Raw genomic sequence first — 24,308 nt, 5'->3', positions numbered from 1 at the left:
CAGACCAGGCTTCAACAGTTGAAACATTAGCTTGCTCAACTTGTGGTGTCTACATTTTCCAACATTGTTATCTTAGACAGAAAGTAATCAGCAAACTGATCATAAGTTGGAAGTCTATTCTTATTAATTCTAGGAGCAATCAAACTGTTCACAAAACTCCTTATACCCTGAAGGCGCTGCAGCTATAAGCTCATCAAAATGATGCTTTTTTTTGTAAACACTACTTTTCTGTAATCTGCTAAAGCTACCACATATGCCTCACGAGAAAATGAGTCTAGGTACTTCCTCCATTGCTGCTCTAATCTCCATAGGCTCCTTTTTGTCTGCCTCACTTTAGCAAAGTCCCAGGGATTAAATTTCTTCCCAGTATTCTGTATTATTTGAAGAGGAGCCAACTCATCCAATGTGGACTCCAAAGGTAGAATGCCACCTATCCACCACCTCAGAAAGTGGTACCCTTCATCCACCACCAATTTTGAAATCCATAAATGTTTCAAATCCTTAATCTCATGAGGGTGCTTATATTTCACAACTCATGTCTGGGCTACATACAAAGATTTGGCATATCCAACAAACTGCCAAAACTTGTCGCTTCTTTCTATACAGCGTTGTTAAAATCTGGAGTTTCCTTTTTGCGCAGCTACCATGACCATTATCCATGCCCTCGTCATCTCTTGCCTGGATAACTGCAATGTGCTTCTTGCGGTTCTCCCACTAACCCACCTCTCCCCCCTGCTTCAGAATTCTACTATGCGCCTCGTATTCTACCAGTGTCATTATGCTCATGTTACCCTTCTCCTAAAGTCGCTTCATTGGCTTCCTGTCCACTTCCGTATACAGTTTAAACCCCTCTTATTGACCTACAAGAATTCTCACTCTGTGGCTCCTCAATATCTCTCATCTCTCCCTATACCTCACCCCAGGAACTCCGTTTTTCAGGTAAATCTCCCATCTGTACCCTTCTCCTCTACTGCCAACTACGCCCCTTCTGCCCTGCTGCACCATATGCCTAGAACAACCTGCCTGAATCAGTACATCAGGCTCCATCTCTGGTGGTATTCAAATCTAGGCACTTTTTCAAAGCTGCATTTAGGTCCTAACCTTCCAACTTGTAATACATTATATTTGTTTCTCATTCCTTCTGTAGCCCCTACCCTCTCTATCTCTTCATCCCTTTATATTTCCCTTCATGAGTAGCATATATTGATTTACCCTTTGTCCTATGTGTCTGTCATAATTAGATTTTAAGCTCTTTTGAGCAGGGACCATCTCTTGCGTGTTTAATATACAGCGATGCATGCATCTGGTAACGCTATAGATATAATAAATAGTAGTAGATTAAATTTTTCAACAGGCTAGATCTAGTCATCTGACTTCCTAACCTAGGCTGCTGGACACTTTTGAAAATTGATCTCAAAATATTTTATTTATTAGGATGTATTTACCATCTTTTTGAAGGGATTCACTCAAGGCGGTGTACAGCAATAGACAATTAAAGCAGTAAAAAATATTCAAACAACAATACAAAGTATGACATAGGACTCCTTTTACGAAGCTGCTTTAGCGGTTTAACACGCGTAATAGCGTGCGCTAATTTGCCGGCCAAGCTAGCCGTTACCGCCTCCTCTTGAGCAGGTGGTAGTTTTTTGGCTAGCATAGGGGTTAGCGCGCGCTAAAAAGTTACGTGCGATAAAGCCGCTAACACGGCTTCATAAAAGGAGACCATAGTACTTATTTCTTTTTAAAATTTCTATACCGTTTTATATCAAAACTAGTCTTTAAGCCCGTTACATTAACGGGTGCTAGAATAGATGTGTCTGTCTGTCTGTGTTTCTTTATCTCTCTCTCCTTGGCCGCTGTCTGTATCCTTCTGTCTCCCCCTCCCCTCCCGAGCAAAGCTGTCTGCCCCCAGCACCCACCTCCCCCCCAAATGTCTCTCCATGGCCCTCTTCTGTCTTCCCCCCCAGAGCAAAGCTGTCTGTCTCCTTTCCCTATCTCTCCATGGCCCCTTCTGTCTCCCCCCAGCACACCCCTCCCCCCAAAGCAGCCCCCTATCCCTCTCCCTGTCTCTCCATGGCCCCTTCTGTCTTCCACCCAGAGCAAAGCTGTTTGCCCCAAGCACACCCCTCCCCCCAAAGCAGCCCCCTTTCCCTCTCCCGCTGACTCTCTCTCTGGCCCCCTTTCTCTGTCTGTCTTTCTGTCCCTCTCCCTGCCCCTGTGTCTTTCTTTCTTTCTGTCTCCCTCCCGCTGTCTGTCTGTCATTTTTCCCCATTTCCCTGTGCAGCAGCATTTCCATCCCACTTCCCTATGCAGCAGCAATAGCATTTCCCTCCTATTCCCCCCCCCTTTCCTGTGTAGAAGCAGTAGCAGCATTTTCCCCCACTCCCCCTTTCCCTTTTCTTACCTTATCTTCCCTGCTCCGTTCGGCCCCTCCCCCTTCTTTTACTGCCGTTATCGATCCGGCCTGCTCCTGACCCTCCCACCGCCGACAAAGCTCGGGACTCCAGCCGCATAGGCAGCACTTTAAACACGCTGCTTCGCGGCCTTTTACTGGCGATTTCCTCTGCCGTGTCTGTCTCCGATGATGTCATCAGAGATGTGGCAGAGGAAATCGGCAGAGAAGGGCGCGAAGCAGCGTGTTTATAGTGCTGCCTACGCCGCTGGAGCCGGGAGGCGACGGAGAGGGCAGGGGGTGCTAGTGGACGGCAGCGGTGGAGAGCAGGGAAATGCGCGCATGGCACTTGTCTTGGCTTGCGTGAGGCCGGTCTGTAAGCCGCGCATGCGCACTTCCTATGTGTGCTACAGCTCACGGAAAACGGACGCACGCATAGGAAATGCGCATTCGCGGCTTACCGTTTTATTATATTAGATGGTTTACAAAATGGTTACATACATAAAGTGTTAAAACAAACCGAGACAAGTAGAAACAGAAAAATTCAATTCTTACAACAGAAAAATCAACATTCAAGATATTTAAAAACTTATATTCCGTTTAAACCTAAGCTTTTCACAAGATACATAGAGTACACAGTTTAAAAAAAAACAAAATATATGTTACATTACAATAATCAACATAATATGCAATAAAACAATTTAATAAACAGCCTAGTGTATACGCAAAGATGGAGCATATAGATAGATAAGACAGACTAGCAGGAATAAGAAATTAATGGAACTAATTTAAAGAATTACACATGAGGTCAGAATGGTGCTTGAAAATTCTTCTTAGCTAGGATAGGCGTGGATATACATGTCACAGTATGTGCAGTCAATATCACTTGTGTGTGTGACTAGCAAGTTAGTTACTTCTTCCATTAAAGGCCTGGTTGAAGAGCCAAGGCTTCACCTGTTTCCTGAAGTAGAGATAGTCTTGAGTTAAGCAAAGCCTTTTAGGGAGTGTGGGGCCCACTCTGGAAAAGGCTCGTTGGCTGATGTCCTTTGGGAGGGTGTGGTTATGGATACTCCCTAGGAAGACCTTAGTGATCTTGGAAGTGTACAGAGGAAGATCCTGTTCTTCAAGTACTCTGGACTACTTCCTTTGAGGGCCTTGAAGATCAGACATAGAGTTTTAAATTTCACTGTGTATTACACTGGTAGCCAGTGAAGTTTTTGCAAAACTAGTGTGATGTGGTCACATTGTTTACAACCTTCTGTTAGTCTTGTTGCAGCATTCTGAATCAATTGGGGCTGGTGGAGACCTTTTGCAGCCAGACCAGTGTAGAGTGCATTACAGTAATCCAATCTTGATGCTATCATGGCATGCACAACTGAGACAAGACTTGCTTTCTCAGTGTAAGGAAAGAGGTAGCATAGTTGTCGTAAATGATAGAAACAGCTCTTGAAGGTTGCTTGGATTTGGGGGATTAGAATATGTGTTGAATCTAGTTGTATTCCAAGGTTCCTAACTTCTGATTTGAGAGGGAGCTCATATTTCCTAAAAAGATTTTGATGGCAGGTATGTGCCCACTTGAGTTAGAGACCCATAGAAGATCAGTTTTACTTGGATTCAAGCAAAATTTGTTGTTTATAGCCCATTCTTGAACTGATGTTAGAATAAACACTCCTAATAAACCTAACTTACTGTGGAAAGTTAGGGGCAGGACAACTTGCAAAGCCATGTATGAAGTAAAACATGTTTTAACTATGTAAATCAGCTTTCTGGGAACTGCCCACTCTCAATATGGCTGAAAGTTTGCTTTGTTCATCCAGGTGCAGACTTCTAACTTCACAAGAGTGAAGATATATTTAGGGCGTGAGATGCAGAAAAAGCATGCAAACACTCTCTCTTTGAAAATCTGTGAAGACATTTGGAGAGTTGGCCTAATCATATTGGAGCCCTTAGCTCTAGTAAATTTCCCTTCCCATCCCTGCACATAGATGGGACACTGACCCCCACAGTACCTGAAAGAGCCTCTCAAAGCAGCCCTTCTTCACAGCCTCACTAGGTAGGATGTAAGATAGCTCTGTATTGGTATCTGAGATCAACAGGCAGGAGGCCACATATTTCTTAATGAACTGAGTGACCCGGGGCTCAGAGCAGGGACTGACAGAGGAGTGAGAGGGAGGACTATGCGTCTGTCCCACATCTGAAAGAAAGAAAGACAAAATTAAAAATTGATCCCTGTGGTCTATTTTTATCAAAACAGAATCTGAGGAAAAACCTTGGTGAACCAAGTCTCAAGTGTATACCAGGGCAGCTCTGAACATATGCTAACTTAGGGCTTCAAAAAACTGCCCTGGTTACCTCAAAGGGCAAACGACAGAGGCAACCACCAGAGCAGAGATCAAGCTGAAGAAAAAGCAGCTATGTAACTTTCAAAACCTTTATTACTGATGGTCAACAGTATTTGCCTCTTAGCAATTGATGGGGAGTATCCCAAGACTATGCCCTGACAGCCAGTTCTTTTTTATGATGGGACATATAGTGGTTTGACTCAGACCTACAAATTTGGTGTTTTACTGGTCATAAATTTGGTGTATATGTATGTATGTTTATGTGTGCATGTGCAAGTGTGTATAGTTTTATGAACCACTGCCCTTGATGTAGGCAATTTGCCAAAACTTTGCCAAGTCAGGCAGACTATAGTTTTATATTTCAAAAAGTGTTGATCGTCAGTAATAAACAATCTTGAAAGTCACGTGAATGTCTGTTGTTCAGTTATCTGTAATGAATATGCATGAGATATATTTGCATAATCTGCCTCTTCCATACATGCAAATTTACCTAATGCATTTTCAGTGTGGATATCCTGACAACTCAACTGCCTGTGAATCACCAGGATATGTTTCCGAAGCCTACCCGAGCTACTTTAGGTAGCAAATGTTTCAGTTCTACTTAACATCTCTCACTCAAAAGGCAGCTGAATAAACAGTTCACAGACCTTCCAAATACAAGCTCTGAGTTTTAAAATGAAATGATTTTTAAAGTTTATATTCGTGTTGCTGAAAGGTACTGGACTGAGAGCACTAGAAACCAAAGGCCTTTACGGGTCCATAAGGCAGGTATGATTCAAGCAGGGACAACTGGCCTCATGCTAACCCAATGCTGTCCCCCCTCAACCAGCGACCACATGTGAGAATTAAAACATAAGAATATAAGAATTGCCGCTGTTGGGTCAGACCAGTGGTCCATTGTGCCCAGCAGTTCGTTCACGCGGCGGCTCTTTGGTCATAGACCAACGCCCTAACTGAGACTAGCCCTACCTGCGTACGTTCTGGTTCAGCAGGAACTTGTCTAACTTTTTCTTGAATCCCTGGAGGTTGTTTTCCCCTACGACAGACTGCAGAAGAGTGTTCCAGTTTTCTACCACTCTCTGAGTGAAAATGGTATATCAAGCAGTGACTGAGAAGCTTCATTAAGCTACTCAGTATCCCTTATTTAATTTTTATTAATTCAAGTTTCAAGTTTATTAATTTTAATATACCGACCATCGACTGACACCTGGCCGGTTTACAATGTTAAAAATGAAAGGTTAAAAATAAATTATTATAAGGGAAGTTGAAGTGTGAACATTAAATGGACAAATTACAGGTACGAACGTGAGCTTGAGGGTGAAGGGAGAAGAGAAAGTTAATAATTACATCATTAAAAAAACAAATTAAAAGGAGAGGGACAAACATCCAGAGTAATTTTAGCTGAACCTGTGAGCTAGAGGCTGAAGGTTCAATCCATTTGCCCATGTCTGAAAATGTATTCATTTTATTATTAAGGCTCAGACCAGTAAAAAGTGTGTACTGGCTTCTCCAGTATATGTATAATTAGCTGGACTGAGAACAGGGATGAGGAGGAGCAAACATAGTAACATAGTAGATGACGGCAGATAAAGACCCGAATGGTCCATCCAGTCTGCCCAAACTGATTCAATTTAAATTTTTTTTTTTTTTCTTCTTAGCTATTTCTGGGCGAGAATCCAAAGCTTTACCCGGTACTGTGCTTGGGTTCCAACTGCCGAAATCTCTGTTAAGACTTACTCCAGCCCATCTACACCCTCCCAGCCATTGAAGCCCTCCCCTGCCCATCCTCCTCCAAACGGCCATACACAGACACAGACCGTACAAGTCTGCCCAGTAACTGGTCTAGTTCAATCTTTAATATTATTTTCTGATTCTAAATCTTCTGTGTTCATCCCACGCTTCTTTGAACTCAGTCACAGTTTTACTCTCCACCACCTCTCTCGGGAGCGCATTCCAGGCATCCACCACCCTCTCCGTAAAGTAGAATTTCCTAACATTGCCCCTGAATCTACCACCCCTCAATCTCAAATTATGTCCTCTGGTTTTACCATTTTCCTTTCTCTGGAAAAGATTTTGTTCTACGTTAATACCCTTTAAGTATTTGAACGTCTGAATCATATCTCCCCTGTCTCTCCTTTCCTCTAGGGTATACATATTCAGGGCTTCCAGTCTCTCCTCATACGTCTTCTGGCGCAAGCCTCCTATCATTTTCGTCGCCCTCCTCTAGACCGCCTCAAGTCTTCTTACGTCTTTCGCCAGATACGGTCTCCAAAACTGAACACAATACTCCAAGTGGGGCCTCACCAATGACCTGTACAGGGGCATCAACACCTTCTTCCTTCTACTGACTACGCCTCTCTTTATACAGCCCAGAATCCTTCTGGCAGCAGCCACTGCCTTGTCACACTGTTTTTTCGCCTTTAGATCTTCGGACACTATCACCCCAAGGTCCCTCTCCCCGTCCGTGCATATCAGCTTCTCTCCTCCCAGCATATACGGTTCCTTCCTATTATTAATCCCCAAATGCATTACTCTGCATTTCTTTAGTTGCCAGGCATTAGACCATTCCTCTAACTTTTGCAGATCCTTTTTCATATTTTCCACTCCCTCTTCGGTGTCTACTCTGTTACAAATCTTGGTATCATCTGCAAAAAGGCACACTTTTCCTTCTAACCCTTCAGCAATGTCACTTACATACATATTGAACAGGATTGGCCCCAGCACTGAACCCTGAGGGACTCCACTAGTCACCTTTCCTTCCTTCGAGCGACTTCCATTAACCACCACCCTCTGGCGTCTGTCCGACAGCCAGTTTCTGACCCAGTTCACCACTTTGGGTCCTAACTTCAGCCCTTCAAGTTTGTTCAACAGCCTCCTATGAGGTACTGTATCAAAGGCTTTGCTGAAATCCAAGTAAATTACATCTAGCATATGTCCTCGATCCAGCTCTCTGGTCACCCAATCAAAAAATTCAATCAGGTTCGTTTGGCACGATTTACCTTTTGTAAAGCCATGTTGCCTCGGATCCTGTAACCCATTAGATTCAAGGAAATACACTATCCTTTCTTTCAGCAACACTTCCATTATTTTTCCAACAACTGAAGTGAGGCTCACCGGCCTGTAGTTTCCTGCTTCATCCCTGTGACCACTTTTATGAATAGGGACCACATCCGCTCTCCTCCAATCCCCAGGAATCACTCCCGTCTCCAGAGATTTGTTGAACAAGTCTTTAATAGGACTCGCCAGAACCTCTCTGAGCTCCCTTAGTATCCTGGGATGGATCCCGTCTGGTCCCATCGCTTTGTCCACCTTCAGTTTTTCAAGTTGCTCATAAACACCCTCCTCCGTGAACGGCGCAGAATCTACTCCATTTTCTCGTGTAACTTTGCCAGACAATCTCGGTCCTTCTCCAGGATTTTCTTCTGTGAACACAGAACAGAAGTATTTGTTTAGCACATTTGCTTTCTCGTCATCACTCTTCACATATTTGTTCCCAGCATCTTTTAGCCTAGCAATTCCATTTTTTATCTTCCTCCTTTCACTAATATATCTGAAAAAATTTTTATCTCCCTTTTTTACATTTTTAGCCATTTGTTCTTCCGCCTGTGCCTTCGCCAAACGTATCTCTCTCTTGGCTTCTTTCAGTTTCACCCTGTAGTCCTTTCTGTTATCCTCTACTTGGGTTTTTTTATATTTCATGAATGCCAACTCTTTCGCCTTTATTTTCTCAGCCACTAGGTTGGAGAACCATATCGGCTTCCTTTTTCTCTTGTTTTTATTGATTTTCTTCACATAAAGGTCCGTAGCCATTTTTATCGCTCCTTTCAGCTTAGACCACTGTCTTTCCACTTCTCTTATGTCCTCACATCCTAACAGCTCTTTCTTCAGATACTTTCCCATTGCATTAAAGTCCGTACATTTGAAATCTAGGACTTTAAGTATCGTGCGGCCGCTCTCCACTTTAGCCGTTATATCAAACCAAACCGTTTGATGATCGCTACTACCCAGGTGAGCACCCACTCGAACATTAGAGATACTCTCTCCATTTGTGAGGACCAGATCCAATATCGCTTTTTCCCTTGTGGGTTCCGTCACCATTTGTCTGAGCAGAGCCTCTTGAAAGGCATCCACAATCTCCCTACTTCTTTCCGATTCCGCAGACGGAACATTCCAGTCCGCATCCGGCAGGTTGAAATCTCCCAACAGCAGAACCTCCTCTTTCCTTCCAAACTTTTGGATATCCACAATCAGATCCTTATCAATTTGCTGCGATTGAGTCGGAGGTCTGTAGACTACACCCACGTAGATAGAAGTTCCATCTTCTCTTTTCAGAGCAATCCATATCGCTTCTTCCTCTCCCCAGGTCCCTTGCATTTCGGTCGCTTGGATATTGATCTTTACATAGAGAGCTACTCCTCCACCTTTATGACCATCTCTGTCCTTCCTAAAAAGATTATATCCCGGTATGTTTGCATCCCATCCATGTGATTCACTGAACCATGTCTCTGTGATAGCAACAATATCTAGATCTGCCTCTAATATCAGGGCTTGCAGATCATGAACTTTGTTGCTTAGACTGCGAGCATTTGTGGTCATCGCTTTCCAGCTATTTTTCAGCGATAATCTCCTTTTTCGTATGGATTTTTGTGTCGTTTCACTTTCCGTTGCAATACTAAGAAATGAGTTGCTGATATTGCTTATGTTGCAGCCTTTACTACTATCACATCTTTTCTTTTGCCGGGGGTGATCTCTATAATTGTCCTTCGTATATACACCACCCCCACCTTCTAGTTTAAATGCCTAGAAAAATATTGTCTAAATTTCTCTGCAAGGTTTCTTTTTCCTGCTGTAGTAATATGTAGCCCATCAGTGCAATATAGCTTCTTGTCCTTCCATGTATTTCCCCATCCTCCTATGTACCTGAAGCCTTCTTGATGACACCAGGCTCTGAGCCATCTATTAAAGTCCTCTGTGTTTTTCACTCTTTGCTCTCCTTTCCATATGCAGGCAGTATTTCAGAAAAAGCTAAAGTCTTTACAAAAGGTTTCACGCCCTCACCAAGCTCCCGAAAAGCTTTCTGTGCTGCAAGTGTGGAGTTGTTGGCCAGGTCATTTGTTCCCAGATGGATAACAACATCAGTGTTAAAATCCTTAGTTTCTTCCTTAATTATAGTCAGTATTTGCCTGGAACTCCTGGTAGCTGAGGATCCTGGAAGACATTTCACTATTTTGGTCTCCTCGCCCTGTGTTCCAAGGTTAATGCCTCTGATGATGGAATCCCCCAACAGTAATAGTTTTCTGTTTTTGGCTTTTTTATTTGTACTTAGGGTGCTCTTGTTCTCTTGAGTTTCCTTCATTGGTTCCAGTCCCACCTCCCTTCTGTTTTCCTGAGTATCGCAGTGCACTAGTGGAGCGAAGGAATTCTGTAGAGGTAATATTAGTGAAGGTGGATGTTTCTGTGTTACATGTCGCAGTCTTCCTGAGCCTACTGTGACCCATTTATTCCTGGGCTGTTTTATTCTTTGAGGTAGAGGTGGTAAGTTAGTATGATTTTGTGGAGTGATGGAAGCTGCTTTAATTGTATTCAATTCCTGTTTAAGTTTGCAGAGCTCCTCCTTAATACTGGCAAGTTGAAGACAGATGGGGCAAGCCTTAAGCCTCCAAATAGTATGTCTTGGAATTAAAGCACCACAGTGATTGCATAGAATAAAGGTCATCTTGATTGGTTGTGAAGTGACTTGATTGGTTGTGAAGTGATCAGAAATATAGGCTCTATACCACCTAAAACACAGTATTTTAAACAAAAATGCAGGTTCTATCAGTGCTACCCGAAAACACAGGATTTATAACAGGATTTTCCCTACTTTAGTCACCCTGAGCCACAGGCACCAGAAATATAGGCTCTATACCACCTAAAACACAGTATTTTAAACAAAAATGCAGGAAGAGGAAATAAGATTTAACAGAGGAAAGAGAAGGATTTATTTTTTTGTGCTTTTTTATATTTTTTTTAGTAAGAAACAGGGAGGAGAAGAGAAATTAAGCAGATATAATGCTGAAAACCAGTGAAAAGAGTAGAATATGAAATGCTGAGTAACTTAGCTTTTAGAAGTTCACAGGGCAGCCTTGTTTCAGCAATGTCCCAAAGATAATGCAATTAACCTTAGAAGTAAAACAGAGCCCCTCCCTTCTCCACCTAATCAGACACAATGGCTAAAAACTAGTGAGTCAGAAATATAGGCTCTATACCACCTAAAACACAGTATTTTAAACAAAAATGCAGGTTCTATCAGTGCTACCCTAAAACACAGGATTTATAACAGGATTTTCCCTACTTTAGTCACCCTGAGCCACAGGCACCAGAAATATAGGCTCTATACCACCTAAAACACAGTATTTTAAACAAAAATGCAGGAAGAGGAAATAAGATTTAACAGAGGAAAGAGAAGGATTTATTTTTTTGTGCTTTTTTATATTTTTTTTTAGTAAGAAACAGGGAGGAGAAGAGAAATTAAGCAGATATAATGCTGAAAACCAGTGAAGAGAGCAGAAAATGAAATGCTGAGTAACTTAGCTTTTAGAAGTTCACAGGGCAGCCTTGTTTCAGCAATACACATTGATTTGATTTTCCAACTGATGCACATTAGGAGGGGGAGTTAATTTTATCTTAAGACTGTCAGTGCCAGTGTAGGCTAGTGGTCTTGTCTTATCTCACACAGCTACTGTTGCCAGCACATGGATACCAACCTGGCCCATTTCTGGTGTCAGACTGTTTCTTGACGACTGTCAGTTTATAGCCATCTCCATAGGTGCTCTTCAGGAAAAGGGGAGAGCCACAGCACTTCAGCTTGCCATGAGAGATGATGGCAATACGGTCTCCCAGGAGATCAGCCTCATCCATGTGATGTGTGGAGAGTAGGATGGTTCTTCCTGGATTACCATGAGAAAATGTGAAAAGGGTCAGAAGAATTCCAGAATAAGATTGATCCCCCTCCTTCCATGTCAGGGATGTGGAGGGCCATTTTCACCCTGCCTGCCCTGGGTATTTTTCAACTAAATATAGTAGAGGTACAATCGTATTCAATCAAAAACAAAATATAATTATAAACGTATTGTAAATAATAATAGCAGCAGGGATTCATTCATACCACAATGACAAAAAGAACTATTGACAAAATCATAGAAAAAAACGGAGAAAAAATAAACCTCAATTGTGGGCTGCCGGGACTACACAAGTGCCCTAAGCCCCACACATCATCACAGGTTTATAAAAAAAAACTCCGTACAAATATAAATCACTCTCATACATTGAAATATAATCTCAAAAAATTTTTTCAAAAAAGAGATACTTTCAGTATTTTCAGGATATTCAGTAATTTCAATGACAACGTTCAGAAATGTCCTATAAGATAGTAATTAAATCCCAAACTCACAACACTATAACAATCAGCTTAGCTGTAAGTAATTCAAAACGGTTAAGTTGCGTAGCTTGTAAGACCCGAGTATCAATATCTCTAAGAAAATATATCACTCATCTGGAGATGAAACACTTTAGTCCAGACAGAAAAGGCTTTCTGTTTCGCCTGAAAGCAAGCTACTTCAGGGGATCCATATTATGTAGGTTACTTCCACGTTTCTTAGCAACACGACAAAAAGCTGGCTTCTCTCAAAATGGTTCATTTTGAGAGAAATATGAATATTCAAACCAAAAGACAATGAAAACAAGTCTTAAAGTATCAAAACGATCCAATGCAAAATATAGACTTGTCTGAATAAAATATAAGACAATTGATCTTAACTGTACTCTCAGACACCTGAATGGCAAATCATTGAAGATTTCAAATGCCAATATTACAGGTGAAGGTATCAATCATCGAGTACCAGTTTTTTAATGAAAGTGCTCAAAATAATGACTTATCTTTAAAGTTGTAGAAGTGCTCAAAACCCTATGGGGACCCGTTTCACCATTAGGCTTCTTCAGGGGTCAGAATTCTAAAATACATAAATAAATAAAAGTTAATGACTAAAATTGTCTTATATAGTTTTAAATAAATAAATAAATAAATAAATGAAAGGACTTAACACTGTGTATGAAATTTAAGCATTTGAGCATTTAACCGTACGTGCAAAAACTGTGTGCTATGTGCAAAATTCTAACAAGTTTTAACAAGTTTTAAAAGAGTTTAAAAAGAAATCCAGACAGAGTACTTACTGAGATGTATGCTCGGGTTAACGAGACAAAAATGGCGATAGCGCCCGAAAGACGCCAGCGCATGCGCTTTTAAAGGGGCTAATTCCTACACTAGAACGCGCATGTGTGAAAATTTAAAGTGTCATTCAAGTATCAAAATTGTTACTTTTTCAAAGTTAAAAGTTGTTACTACATCAAATGAACACCGTCCAATCCACTGTGTTGTTCAAGCCATTGGGAGTCAAAGATTGAAGTCGGTAAATCCAGCGGATTTCTTTCCTTAATAAACGTTTCTTTCTATCTCCCCCTCTAATGTTGTGTTCTTCTTTGTCAATGCAAAAACATTTTAATTCCTCAAATTTATGATTGAAGTTAACACAATGTTCCACGATCGGGGCTGTCATTTTCTTATGTTTTAAGTTGGATTTATGTTCTGTGATTCTGGTTTTAAATTGTCTGGTTGTCATGCCTACATACATTTTAACTTCAATCATAAATTTGAGGAATTAAAATGTTTTTGCATTGACAAAGAAGAACACAACATTAGAGGGGGAGATAGAAAGAAACGTTTATTAAGGAAAGAAATCCGCTGGATTTACCGACTTCAATCTTTGACTCCCAATGGCTTGAACAACACAGTGGATTGGACGGTGTTCATTTGATGTAGTAACAACTTTTAACTTTGAAAAAGTAACAATTTTGATACTTGAATGACACTTTAAATTTTCACACATGCGCGTTCTAGTGTAGGAATTAGCCCCTTTAAAAGCGCATGCGCTGGCGTCTTTCGGGCGCTATCGCCATTTTTGTCTCGTTAACCCGAGCATACATCTCAGTAAGTACTCTGTCTGGATTTCTTTTTAAACTCTTTTAAAACTTGTTAAAACTTGTTAGAATTTTGCACATAGCACACAGTTTTTGCACGTACGGTTAAATGCTCAAATGCTTAAATTTCATACACAGTGTTAAGTCCTTTCATTTATTTATTTATTTATTTAAAACTATATAAGACAATTTTAGTCATTAACTTTTATTTATTTATGTATTTTAGAATTCTGACCCCTGAAGAAGCCTAATGGTGAAACGGGTCCCCATAGGGTTTTGAGCACTTCTACAACTTTAAAGATAAGTCATTATTTTGAGCACTTTCATTAAAAAACTGGTACTCGATGATTGATACCTTCACCTGTAATATTGGCATTTGAAATCTTCAATGATTTGCCATTCAGGTGTCTGAGAGTACAGTTAAGATCAATTGTCTTATATTTTATTCAGACAAGTCTATATTTTGCATTGGATCATTTTGAGAGAAGCCAGCTTTTTGTCGTGTTGCTAAGAAGCGTGGAATTAAACTATATAATATGGATCCCTTGAAGTAGCCTGCTTTCAGGCGAAACAGAAAGCCTTTTCTGTCGGGACTAAAGTGTTTCATCTCCAGATGATTGATATATTTTCTTAGAGATATTGATACTCGGGTCTTACAAGCTACGCAACTTAACCGTTTTGAATTACTTACAGCTGAGCTGATTGCTATAGTGTAGTGAGTTTGGGATTTAATTACTATCTTATAGGACATTTCTGAACGTTGTCATTGAAATTACTGAATATTCTGAAAATACTGAAAGTATCTCTTTTTTGAAAAAATTTTTCGAGATTATATTTCAATGTATGAGAGTGATTTATATTTGTACGGAGTTTTTTTATAAACCTGTGATGATGTGGGGGGCTTAGGGCACTTGTGTAGTCCCGGCAGCCCACAATTGAGGTTTATTTTTTCTCCGTTTTTTTCTATGATTTTGTCAATAGTTCTTTTTGTCATTGTGGTATGAATGAATCCCTGCTGCTATTATTATTTACAATACTGGGTATTTTTCATCCACAAACTTTATATAAGTACTTTTCATTTTGAAAACTGCTTAAAGAAAATGTACCTTATGAGATTTAAAAGTTATTAGGGTCAATATTGAAAAGCACTTTATCTGGATAATAACCCAGAGGGTGCTACTGAATATTCTCCCAGACTACCTCGGCACTATGTGGATAGTGGGGAAATCTGATACTAGCACAGGCTGAAGTTGACCCTTTCCTTTTCTGAAGTTAGCACAGACTGAGTCAGATTCTTGTTCCTGGCTGCAGAAAGAGGTAAGTAAGTTTCTATCAGTTGCTCTCCCTACACTTTTAGACCAGTCTTTAACGGTTTCTGACCTCAATCTAATGGGGTAATTCTATAACCTGGCACCAAGACAAAGGTGCCACAATGAGGCATGCTTAGTGCCAATTCTATAATGGCTTCGGGATGCAGCTAAGCAGTTACAGAATACAAACACAAAGCCACAATCAATTGCCAAAATATAGACCTATCCTCTTATGACAGGTCAATGGCTTGTGTAAGTTGGCATGCCTAAATTTGTCATGCTTGACGATATGTCCACACATGCACATCCCTCTCACATTTACATCCCAAAGTGACCTTGGAGAACACATTTTAGAAAACAGCCTAGTACTTATGAGTATAATTGCTAATTATTGGTGCCTCTGATGTATTAAGTACTATTATTCTACAACATATGCATGTGCATTTCACCTAACATTAGGTGCCAAGTTATAGAATTGTCCTTTCACATCAAGTTTTTTTCCCCTTCTGCTTAGCCAGAGATTGCAGTGGCTTTTTTTCACCTGGTTTGTATTTCAGGATCAGATCCCAGATGGCCCTTCGTGCATAAGGATCCACACCAGCAGTGGGTTCATCCAGTATCACTGCCCGTGACCCTCCCACAAATGCAATGGCCACAGACAGCTTCCGCTTCATCCCCCCAGACAGGGTCTGCACCAACGAGTGACGCTTGTTGGACAACTCCAAGTCTTCAATCATTCTGAAACAAGGACAAGCCATTTCCAACATAAATTGGACATTTGAGAAACAGCAGAATGCTCACAATAAACAGTGGGTAATTCGTGCTATCTTGGATGGAAAAAATGCAGTCTCAGTGATGGCCATGCAATTCAATACAATAGGCTATAGCCATTCTAAAAAAAAAAAAAAAATCAAAACAAAACAAAACATCAAAACGACAGTGGCAATCCTCAGAATGCACCAAGCCAATTGGGTTTTTAGAATAGATACAGTGAATATGCATGCGATAGATCTGCATATAATAGAGGTAGTGCATATAAATTTCTCTCATGCACTGGCTTGGTGTGTCCCAAGGACTGGGTTGAGAACCTTTGCACTAGAGGGACACACACACACACGTCATTGATCATAACCCCTGGAACTGTAAACCATAATTATAAAAGCAATTATAAAAGCAAGAAGAAATGGCTAGCTAGCACACCACAGAAAGGGGATGGGACACTTAGCCTTTATGTGCATATGTTATAAAATATACATATATGTGCCAATTTCTGTTAGCTCATACATGCAGATAATTAAACCTTCCTAAAAGCAGGTGTAACTTTGTGACAGCTTTGGGAAGCCAGTTTTATAAAGATGCATAGGAACATATGTTGCTTTTATAAAATGGGTTCAATAATAGCACTTAAATACAATGACCTCCCAGACCTCCTTTCATAGTGACATAGTAAATGACAGCAAATAAAGACCTGAACAGTCTAGCCAGTCTGTCCAATATTTACATGCTTTATAAATTCATGATTAAATTAGATTGCATTTTTTCTTTGATATTTCTGGGCCATAGAATGCAAAGTCCACCTGGTATCCTTAGGTACCAACTACTAGTTTTGCCGTTGAAGATCACTCCAGCTTATCCAAACCATCTCATTGTTTGTGAGATACAGACCGTAAAAGTTTACCCAGCCCCCCCCCCCCCAGCTCATCCTAAATTGAATTTCCATATATGGGACACCGACCGTGTAAGTCTACCCAGTACTGGCCTTAGTTCTTCAATCTGTACCATCCATCTTCTAGTTAGAGATCCTCTGTGTTCATCCCATGCTTTTTTTGAATTCCAACACTGTTTTCCTCTCCACCTCCTCCCTCAGGAGGGCATTCCATGCATTTACCACCCTTTCCGTGAAAAATAATTTCCTAGCATTACTCCTAAGTCTACCACCCCACAACCTCAATTTATGCCCTCTAGTTTTACTATGTTCCCTTCTCTGGAAAAGATCTGGTTCTGTATTAATACCTTTCAAGTATTTAAACATCTGTATCATATCTCCCCTGTCCCTTTCAAGTATTTAAACATCTGTATCGTATCTCCCCTGTTCCTCCTCTCCTTTAGAGCACACATATTCAGGTCTTCCAGTCTCTTCTCATACGTCTTTTGATGCAAACTCACTACCATTTTCATCTCCTTCCTCTGGACTGCTTCAAGTCTTCTTTTATCCTTGGCCAGATATGGCCTCCAAAACTGAACACAATACTCCAAGTGGGGCCTCACCAATGACCTGTACAGGGGCATCAAAACCTCCTCTCTTCTGCTGGTTACGACTCTCTCTCTATAGCCTAGCATCCTTCTGTCTATAGGGTTACAGCAACTGCCTAGTCACGTTTGTCGCCTTCAGATCCTCAAACACTATCACCCTAAGGTCCCTCTCCCCATCTGTGCATATCAGCTTTCCACTTTCCCTCAGATTTCTACTCCCAAAATGCATCACCCTGCATCTCTTTGCATTGCACACATTCATCAATTTCACTTCAATTAGATTAGCATATAATGCCAGCTTCTGGTGCATACTGCCAGATGTTGAGCTGTTAATAAAATGCTACATGAGATTCCTACTTGTCCATCTCCTTGCGAATCTCATCCTCTGCCATGCCTTTGAGTTGCGAATAGAACCAAAGATGCTCCTCCACAGTCAATTGGTCAAAAAGTACATTGTGTTGAGGACACATGCCCAGATTCTTCCGGATTTCATTCATCTCTGTCCGAATGTCATGGCCATAGATGGTGGCAGAGCCAGAGGTGGGAGGAAAAAGGCCTGTCAGTATTGACCTGGAAAGAAGTCAAGAAAGTTCCTTAAATTAGTTAAAGAAACTGATCAGGAGGTGATTTTCTATTACTACTTGAATTTAAATTGGACTTTAAGAGGGAAGTTATCAATGTGAGCTACCATTAACACGTGATATTTTACTACTACTACTATTAATTATTTCCATAGTGCTACCAGACGTATGCAGTGCTGTACAGAGTCACACAGAAGAAAAAAACAGTCCCTGCTCGAAAGAGCTTACAATCTCAACAGCCAAGACAGACAAACAGGGTGTCATGGACACAGATAAGGGGAACAGTTAATCAGCTGGCTGGGTTGGAGGGCAGAGGAGTAGGGTTTAAGATTGAAGGTTATATAAAAAAGGTGGGTTTTCAGTCTGCTTTTAAACAAAGGGAAGGGAAGGGGCTTGGTGGACCAAAAGGAAATTTATTCCAGGCATAGGGGGCAGCTAGATGAAAGGAACAAAGTCTGAAATTGGCAGTGGAGGAGAAGGGTAAAGCTAAGAGCGGCTTATCTGAGGAATGGAGTTCTATGGGAGGTGTATAAGGAGAGAGAAGAGAGGCAAGATATTGAGGGGCAGCAGATAAGGAGAGAGAAGAGAGGCAAGATATTGAGGGGCAGCAGAATGAACACACTTGTAGGTCAGCAATAGGAGCTTGAACTGTATGCGATGGTGGATAGGGAGCCAGTAAAGTGACTTAAGGAGAGGGGTGACATGAGAGTAGCAAGGTTGGTAAAAGATAAGTCGTGCAGCAGAGTTTTGGAAAGATTGCAAGGGGGAGAGGAGACACTGCGGGAGACCAGTTAGAAGTAGATTGCAATAACCTAAGTGTGAAGTTACAAAAGCATGGACAAGGGTCTGCATAATGTGCTCAGAGAGGAAGGGGCAAATTTTGTTGATACTGAAGGTTTTAGCAGCTTGTTGGATGTGAGTAGTAACTAGGTCTCACTGCGTAAAATGGAACCTGTGCTCAAATAGCACATAAATGATAAAATAACAAAATGCTAACAGTAGCCTGAAAATTATGCCCCACACTCAATTCTTCCTGTTAATGGATGCAACCTTTAAAACATAATTAAGTTTTACTGATTGGATGTACCAACCAGCTTTGTCATTTTGGATGTGTGTTGTACATTTACTTCATAGAACAATCTCTTCCCCTACACAAATACTTTAAACATCCTCATTTTTTAAGTTAAGCAGGATATGGGTCAGGATTTGGAAGACATAATCTTAGGCCAACTCACATGGTGGTAGTTTTGCCTGCTCCATTGTGGCCTAGGAAAGACACTACTTGGTTTTCATGGAGGTTGAGGTTCAACTTGTTTAGTGCCAGCTTCTTGCCCATTTTGTAGACCTTTGTCAATTTGTCAATGCACACAACTAAGGGCAGATGGCTTGGATCTTCTTCTATCCCACGAGTTTCTTCTGTAAGGAGTACAAATAAAAGAAAATAACTCCAATTTAAAATGAACAAGAGAATTAATTTACTTTCCAAGAGCCTCAGCCTCCTCTGCTCCCTTACCTAGTCGCCTGCTCTCCATGGCACAGGCTTGATCTTCCTCCATGATGCTAAGGCGAGTGGCCCTAGACCAAGGCCAAGACCACTCCCATGTTTCAATTCGCCCACTTCCTAACCAGTAGGATTTCTGGAATGGAAAATACCAAGGCCGAGGAAGACCATACATCCCTGGAAAGAAAAAACTAGGAGATCACATGGGAACTACTGGAATTTCACAGATGGCATGAGGACAATGCTCAGAGTCATTTCTGCAGGTGAAATCATTTGACCGGGTGTTTGTTACTATGTACAGTACTGCCCCAAAATTTGCGGGGGTTACGTTCCAGGAACCCCTGTGAATTTTGAAAAATCGCAAATATGGTTTTTAGACAGAGGGGACAGGAGAGGGCAGTCGGAGTGCCGGCGAGTGAAGGAAATCACTCGCTGTATGCTCCGACCGCCTCTTCCTGTACTAAAGTCGGGCCTCACCAATCAGGAGCTGCTTTGACACGCAGCTCCTGATTGGTAAGGCCTGACTTTAGTATAGGAAGAGGTGGTCGGAGCATACAGTGAGTGATTTCCTTCACTCGCCGGCGCTCCAGCTGCCCTCTCCTACCCGGTCATTCGTGGTCAGAAAATACAGCGAATGACCGGGACCACGAACCGCCAAACGCAAATTTGCAGGGGAGCACTGTACTACTGCTACTTAGAATTTCTATAGCACTGCTAGAAGTATTCAGCGCTGTACAGGGTGGTCCAGTAATGTATTATACCTATTCAATACCAAGTAACATTCATGTGAAGTTTTTGTATCTGTTACATTGTTTCGCTTTTACTGAATTAGCATATTAAAATTATTCCATTAAAAAGATTACCTTATTTTCATCTTCTATTTATAAATGTTTATCAATACAGCTACAATACTACTTTATTCTAAAGAAACAAAAATTATGTTTTTTCTATTTTTTTCCCATCTCTGGTTTCTGCGTTCCTCATCTTCTCTTCACTCTTTTTCTGTCCTGCCTTTTTCTCAGCCCCTTCAATCCATTGTTCGCCCACTTTCTCTACCCCTTCCATTCGCTGTCTGCCCTCTTTCTCTACTCCTTCCATCCATTGTCCGCCCTCTTTCTCTATCCCTTTCATTCACTTTCTACCCAATTTCTCTACTCTTTCCATTCACTATTCACCCTTTCTCTACCCCTTCCATTCACTGTCTACTCTTTTTCTCTGTCCTTTTCATATGGCATCTTTCCTCTTTCTATGTCCCTTCCATAATGTAACCAAGGTTATAAATTAAAAAAAGATATTCCTGTTGGTTTAAGAATTTTCAGCTGTACGTGTCACTTTTGGAACTCTGCATAGCACAGCTCTCTCCAGGAAGTGAGTAGTTGAGTTGATTTGTGGCACAGAGACAGGTGTTTGTTATATGTTGTCTCTGGAAAATTGGGTTTCAAAGATATTGGATATTAGATATTTATTGGATATTTGCTGGATATTGAAAATTGGATATTTATTGGATATCATAAAGGAATTATATTGATTTTTAATTAAACCTTGGTTTAATAAAAATAATAGGTGGGATTAGTTTTTAGGGAAATTTCAATTATCCTTTGATTTTTGGGGGGTAGCTAGTGATCACAGTGTTTATTATTTTTTTGTCATCAAATAGGGATATAGGGTTTTGCTTCATTTGGATTTTTTTTTAAGCTAGGGAGTAGGTACACCATTTGTTGAAGCTGAATCTCCTAGAAAGAAGCGCTGGTACCCAATGACCCTGCAGAAAAAAAAAAGGAAGAACACCTGGATCCTGTGAGAAAAATTTATTACAAAGAACTAAATTCTTTGAGAAAGGTTTTATTTGGAAACTTATTTTAAAGCTGTATCGATATATACATTTTATTAGATTTGTATAAATAAATTAACAAAAACTTTTAAAATCAGTATTTGTTTAAAAGGTTTTACTTATTGTTCACCCAGTATCTTTTATTTAGGGTGAAATATATTTTATGCTAACTTTTTCCTCTTTTTAGAAAAATTCTCACTTTGACTTGTAGGGTAACCTGACTACAGAAGGTGAAGTAAGTGAGAATTGATATTCAAAGAGGGAGGGGTTACAATAAACTGTCTACCCCTCCCCCCTTCCATTTAGTTTGTGCCCCTTCTCTCCTTTATATATGATTCATTTCAGCTTCACCCCTCTTCATTTTTCGCTCTCCTGTCTCCACCACCTCCCACATGCTCTGGCATCTCTCTCTTCTTTCCTTCCTTCCTTCTTTCTTTCTACCCCACTCCATCCCATGATCTGGCATCTACCATATCTCCCTAACCCTCCCTCTCCATGATCTGGCATATCCAATCCTTCCTTTCCCTCCCTCCTTCCCTTCCTTCCTTATGTTCTGGAATCTCTCTCTCCTCTTCCTTCCCTGGTCTTCCTTCTCCTCTCTTCCTTCCATCCCCCTGGATGGTTAATGCTCTCTCTCTCTCTCTGTCTCTTTTTCTGTCATCCCCCCCCTCCACTGCTGAAAAATTGCCTTCCATTGTTGGAAGCCTTCACAACTTGCTGCTCTGGCTGGCGTCAAGCTTTCCTCTCTGCTGGTCTCACCTACTTCCAGCTCCCACAAAGACAGGACCCAGTACAGAGGAAGGCCTGACGCCAGCAGAGCGTTGTGAAGATTGTGGCTGGGGCTGCCGCTGATGGAAGGAGAGGATGCCGGTCCTGGGAGTACTCCCTTATGATAGGGTTTCTCAACCTGCGGTATGCGTACCTTAGGGGGTACGCGGACTGACCGCCGCCCACCCACCACTTGCTGCCTGCCCGCTCAGTCCATTTAATTACCCTCCCCCCCACTGCTGCCACAACTCCAGGAAGGGAAGAGCTAGGGGCGTGCAGTGATTGCACACAGCTGGCCCACAAGCCTTCCCCCCCGATGTAAATTTTGACGTTGGAGAGAAGATCCGGGCCTGGACCTTCTCTCCGACGTCAGAATTGATGTTGGGGTGAAGGCTTGTGGACCAGCAGCGTACAATCGCTGAATGCGCCTGGCCCTTCCTGGAGTTACGGCAGCAGCAGGAGGTAATTAAATGGAGCGGGCTTGTGGTGGCGGCGGACTGGGGGGGAGGAGGAATCAGCGGCAGGTCAGCTTGGGGGTAGGCAGGCTTTGGTGCGGCTTCAGGGGAGGAAGGGACAAAGGCTGGAAGTCCGTGAGGAGGACACAGGAAGGAGGAACATAGGAACCCGGGACATAGGAAGGATGGAGGAAGGGGGCACTAACTTGGGACATAGGAAGGAGGGAGAGAATAGAAAGGGACAATTGTTGGCTTGAGTGTATGAGTGAGAGGGAAAGAGATGCACAAGGGGAAAGGAAGAGAAAAATTGGGCATAGAGAGGAGTGAGGTAGAGATGCATGGGAAATAGAAGAATGAGAGAGATGTTGGTTGGGGACTGGAATGAGGTCTGGAGGAGAGGAAGCATGAGAAAGAAAGAAAGATTAGATGCACAGTCAGAAGGAAGTGCAACCAGAGACTCATGAAATCACCAGACAACAAAGGTAAGAAAAATGATTTTATTTTCAATTTAGTGATCAAAATGTGTCAATTTTGAGAATTTATATCTGCTGTCTATATTTTGCACTCTGTCTATTTTTCTATCATTGTTACTGAGGTGACATTGCATATTTTAAAGTCATCTGCCTTGACATCTTTGAAACCCCCCGAATATAAATGATAATTAACATTTTCTCACTGTACAGTGGTTACCATTATGTATTAATAAGATTATATTGTGTGTATATTAAAAATGGATGGAAGAAATTGCATTACAATTAGTATTATTATTATGGGGGTGGAGTCAGTGGAGGAGTTTGGGTGGATTTGGGGCGAAGTTTGGCAGGGTGTACTCAGTTGGTATTTGTTAGGCTTAGGGGGTACTTGGCTTGAAAAGGTTGAGAAACACTGCCTTATGGGATATACCCAGGGAAGTCCGCACCTCCCCCCTTGCAATGCTTCTGTTTTTTTTAAAGGAGCTATTTTAGAATTGCTATAGAATCAGTATAAAGCACTGCTAAGAAGCACAGGAAGTCTCAGTTTAGACCTTTTTTAACAGCCATTTCCAAAGGACAGCTGTATCTAGTGAGTATCTAGTTAAAATTATTACTACAGAAAGTAATCCTTGCAGAGGAAGTTTTCCAAGAGTTTAGGTAACAGGAAAAGCAAGCACTGTGGCAGTTATCTTTCAATCAAATCATAGTGACTGATTAAAGGAAAAAGTTCAAAAGGGCCTAACTGACACACTATTTACAACATGACTTATCCAGGAAGTTCAATTTCTATGGGTAAAAATGATTTTTTGTTTGAGGACAGATTTTTCCAACAATGTTCAGGGGTCGTGATGAGAGACTCATTTGCCCGACGATAGCTAATTTTTTATGGCAATTTTTGAAGAAGATTGGATGTATCAGTCTCAATTCACCCAGAATTTGATTTGTTGGATTTGTTTTATTGATGACATTTTGGGCCATATTCTATAAATGGCGTCCCGATTGTAGGCGGCACTAGGCGTCCTACTGCTGTCTAACCAGTCAATCGGGATGCTCATTTAAAAAAACAACAACCCAACAACTAGAGATAGGCCACCTACACTGTAGGCATCTGTTGTGGGTGCAGGGGGGCGCCTAGGGCTGCTTAAGTTCGCCCAAGGCTGGACTTGGCATAATTTCACCCAGAAGTAGCCTTAAGCAAGCTTAGGCATCTCCCTAGGGCCGCAATAGGTGCCTGAAATGTAAGCCAGCATAATGTTGGCCTATATTTCAAATAGACATGGCCACTCAACTGATTGCGGCAAAGAAATCTCCCTCCTGTGATCAGCTGAGTGGCCACAGTGGTGGCAGGGAACTGCACCGCAAGTTGGCTGGGAACTGCACCGCAAGT

General features: G+C 41.5%; 1 protein-coding gene across 6 annotated transcripts in view; it reads right to left on the bottom strand.

The window, feature by feature from the left end:
• The window catches only part of ABCA2 (ATP binding cassette subfamily A member 2), a 602,913-nt gene that overhangs the window by 181,086 nt on the left and 397,519 nt on the right, over positions 1-24,308 (bottom strand). For all 6 annotated transcript variants that reach the window (XM_033959797.1, XM_033959792.1, XM_033959793.1 and 3 more), the window contains 6 exons: positions 19,407-19,571; positions 19,129-19,309; positions 17,670-17,882; positions 15,601-15,797; positions 11,481-11,663; positions 4,402-4,586 (listed from right to left, as the gene is read on the bottom strand). In XM_033959797.1, the coding sequence (XP_033815688.1) occupies positions 4,402-4,586; positions 11,481-11,663; positions 15,601-15,797; positions 17,670-17,882; positions 19,129-19,309; positions 19,407-19,571 (1,124 nt within the window). The remainder of the gene's footprint in view (positions 1-4,401; positions 4,587-11,480; positions 11,664-15,600; positions 15,798-17,669; positions 17,883-19,128; positions 19,310-19,406; positions 19,572-24,308) is intronic.

Source organism: Geotrypetes seraphini, chromosome 10, assembly GCF_902459505.1.
Source record: "Geotrypetes seraphini chromosome 10, aGeoSer1.1, whole genome shotgun sequence".
NCBI lineage: Eukaryota > Metazoa > Chordata > Amphibia > Gymnophiona > Dermophiidae > Geotrypetes > Geotrypetes seraphini.
This window is presented reverse-complemented; position numbering and strand designations above follow the sequence as displayed.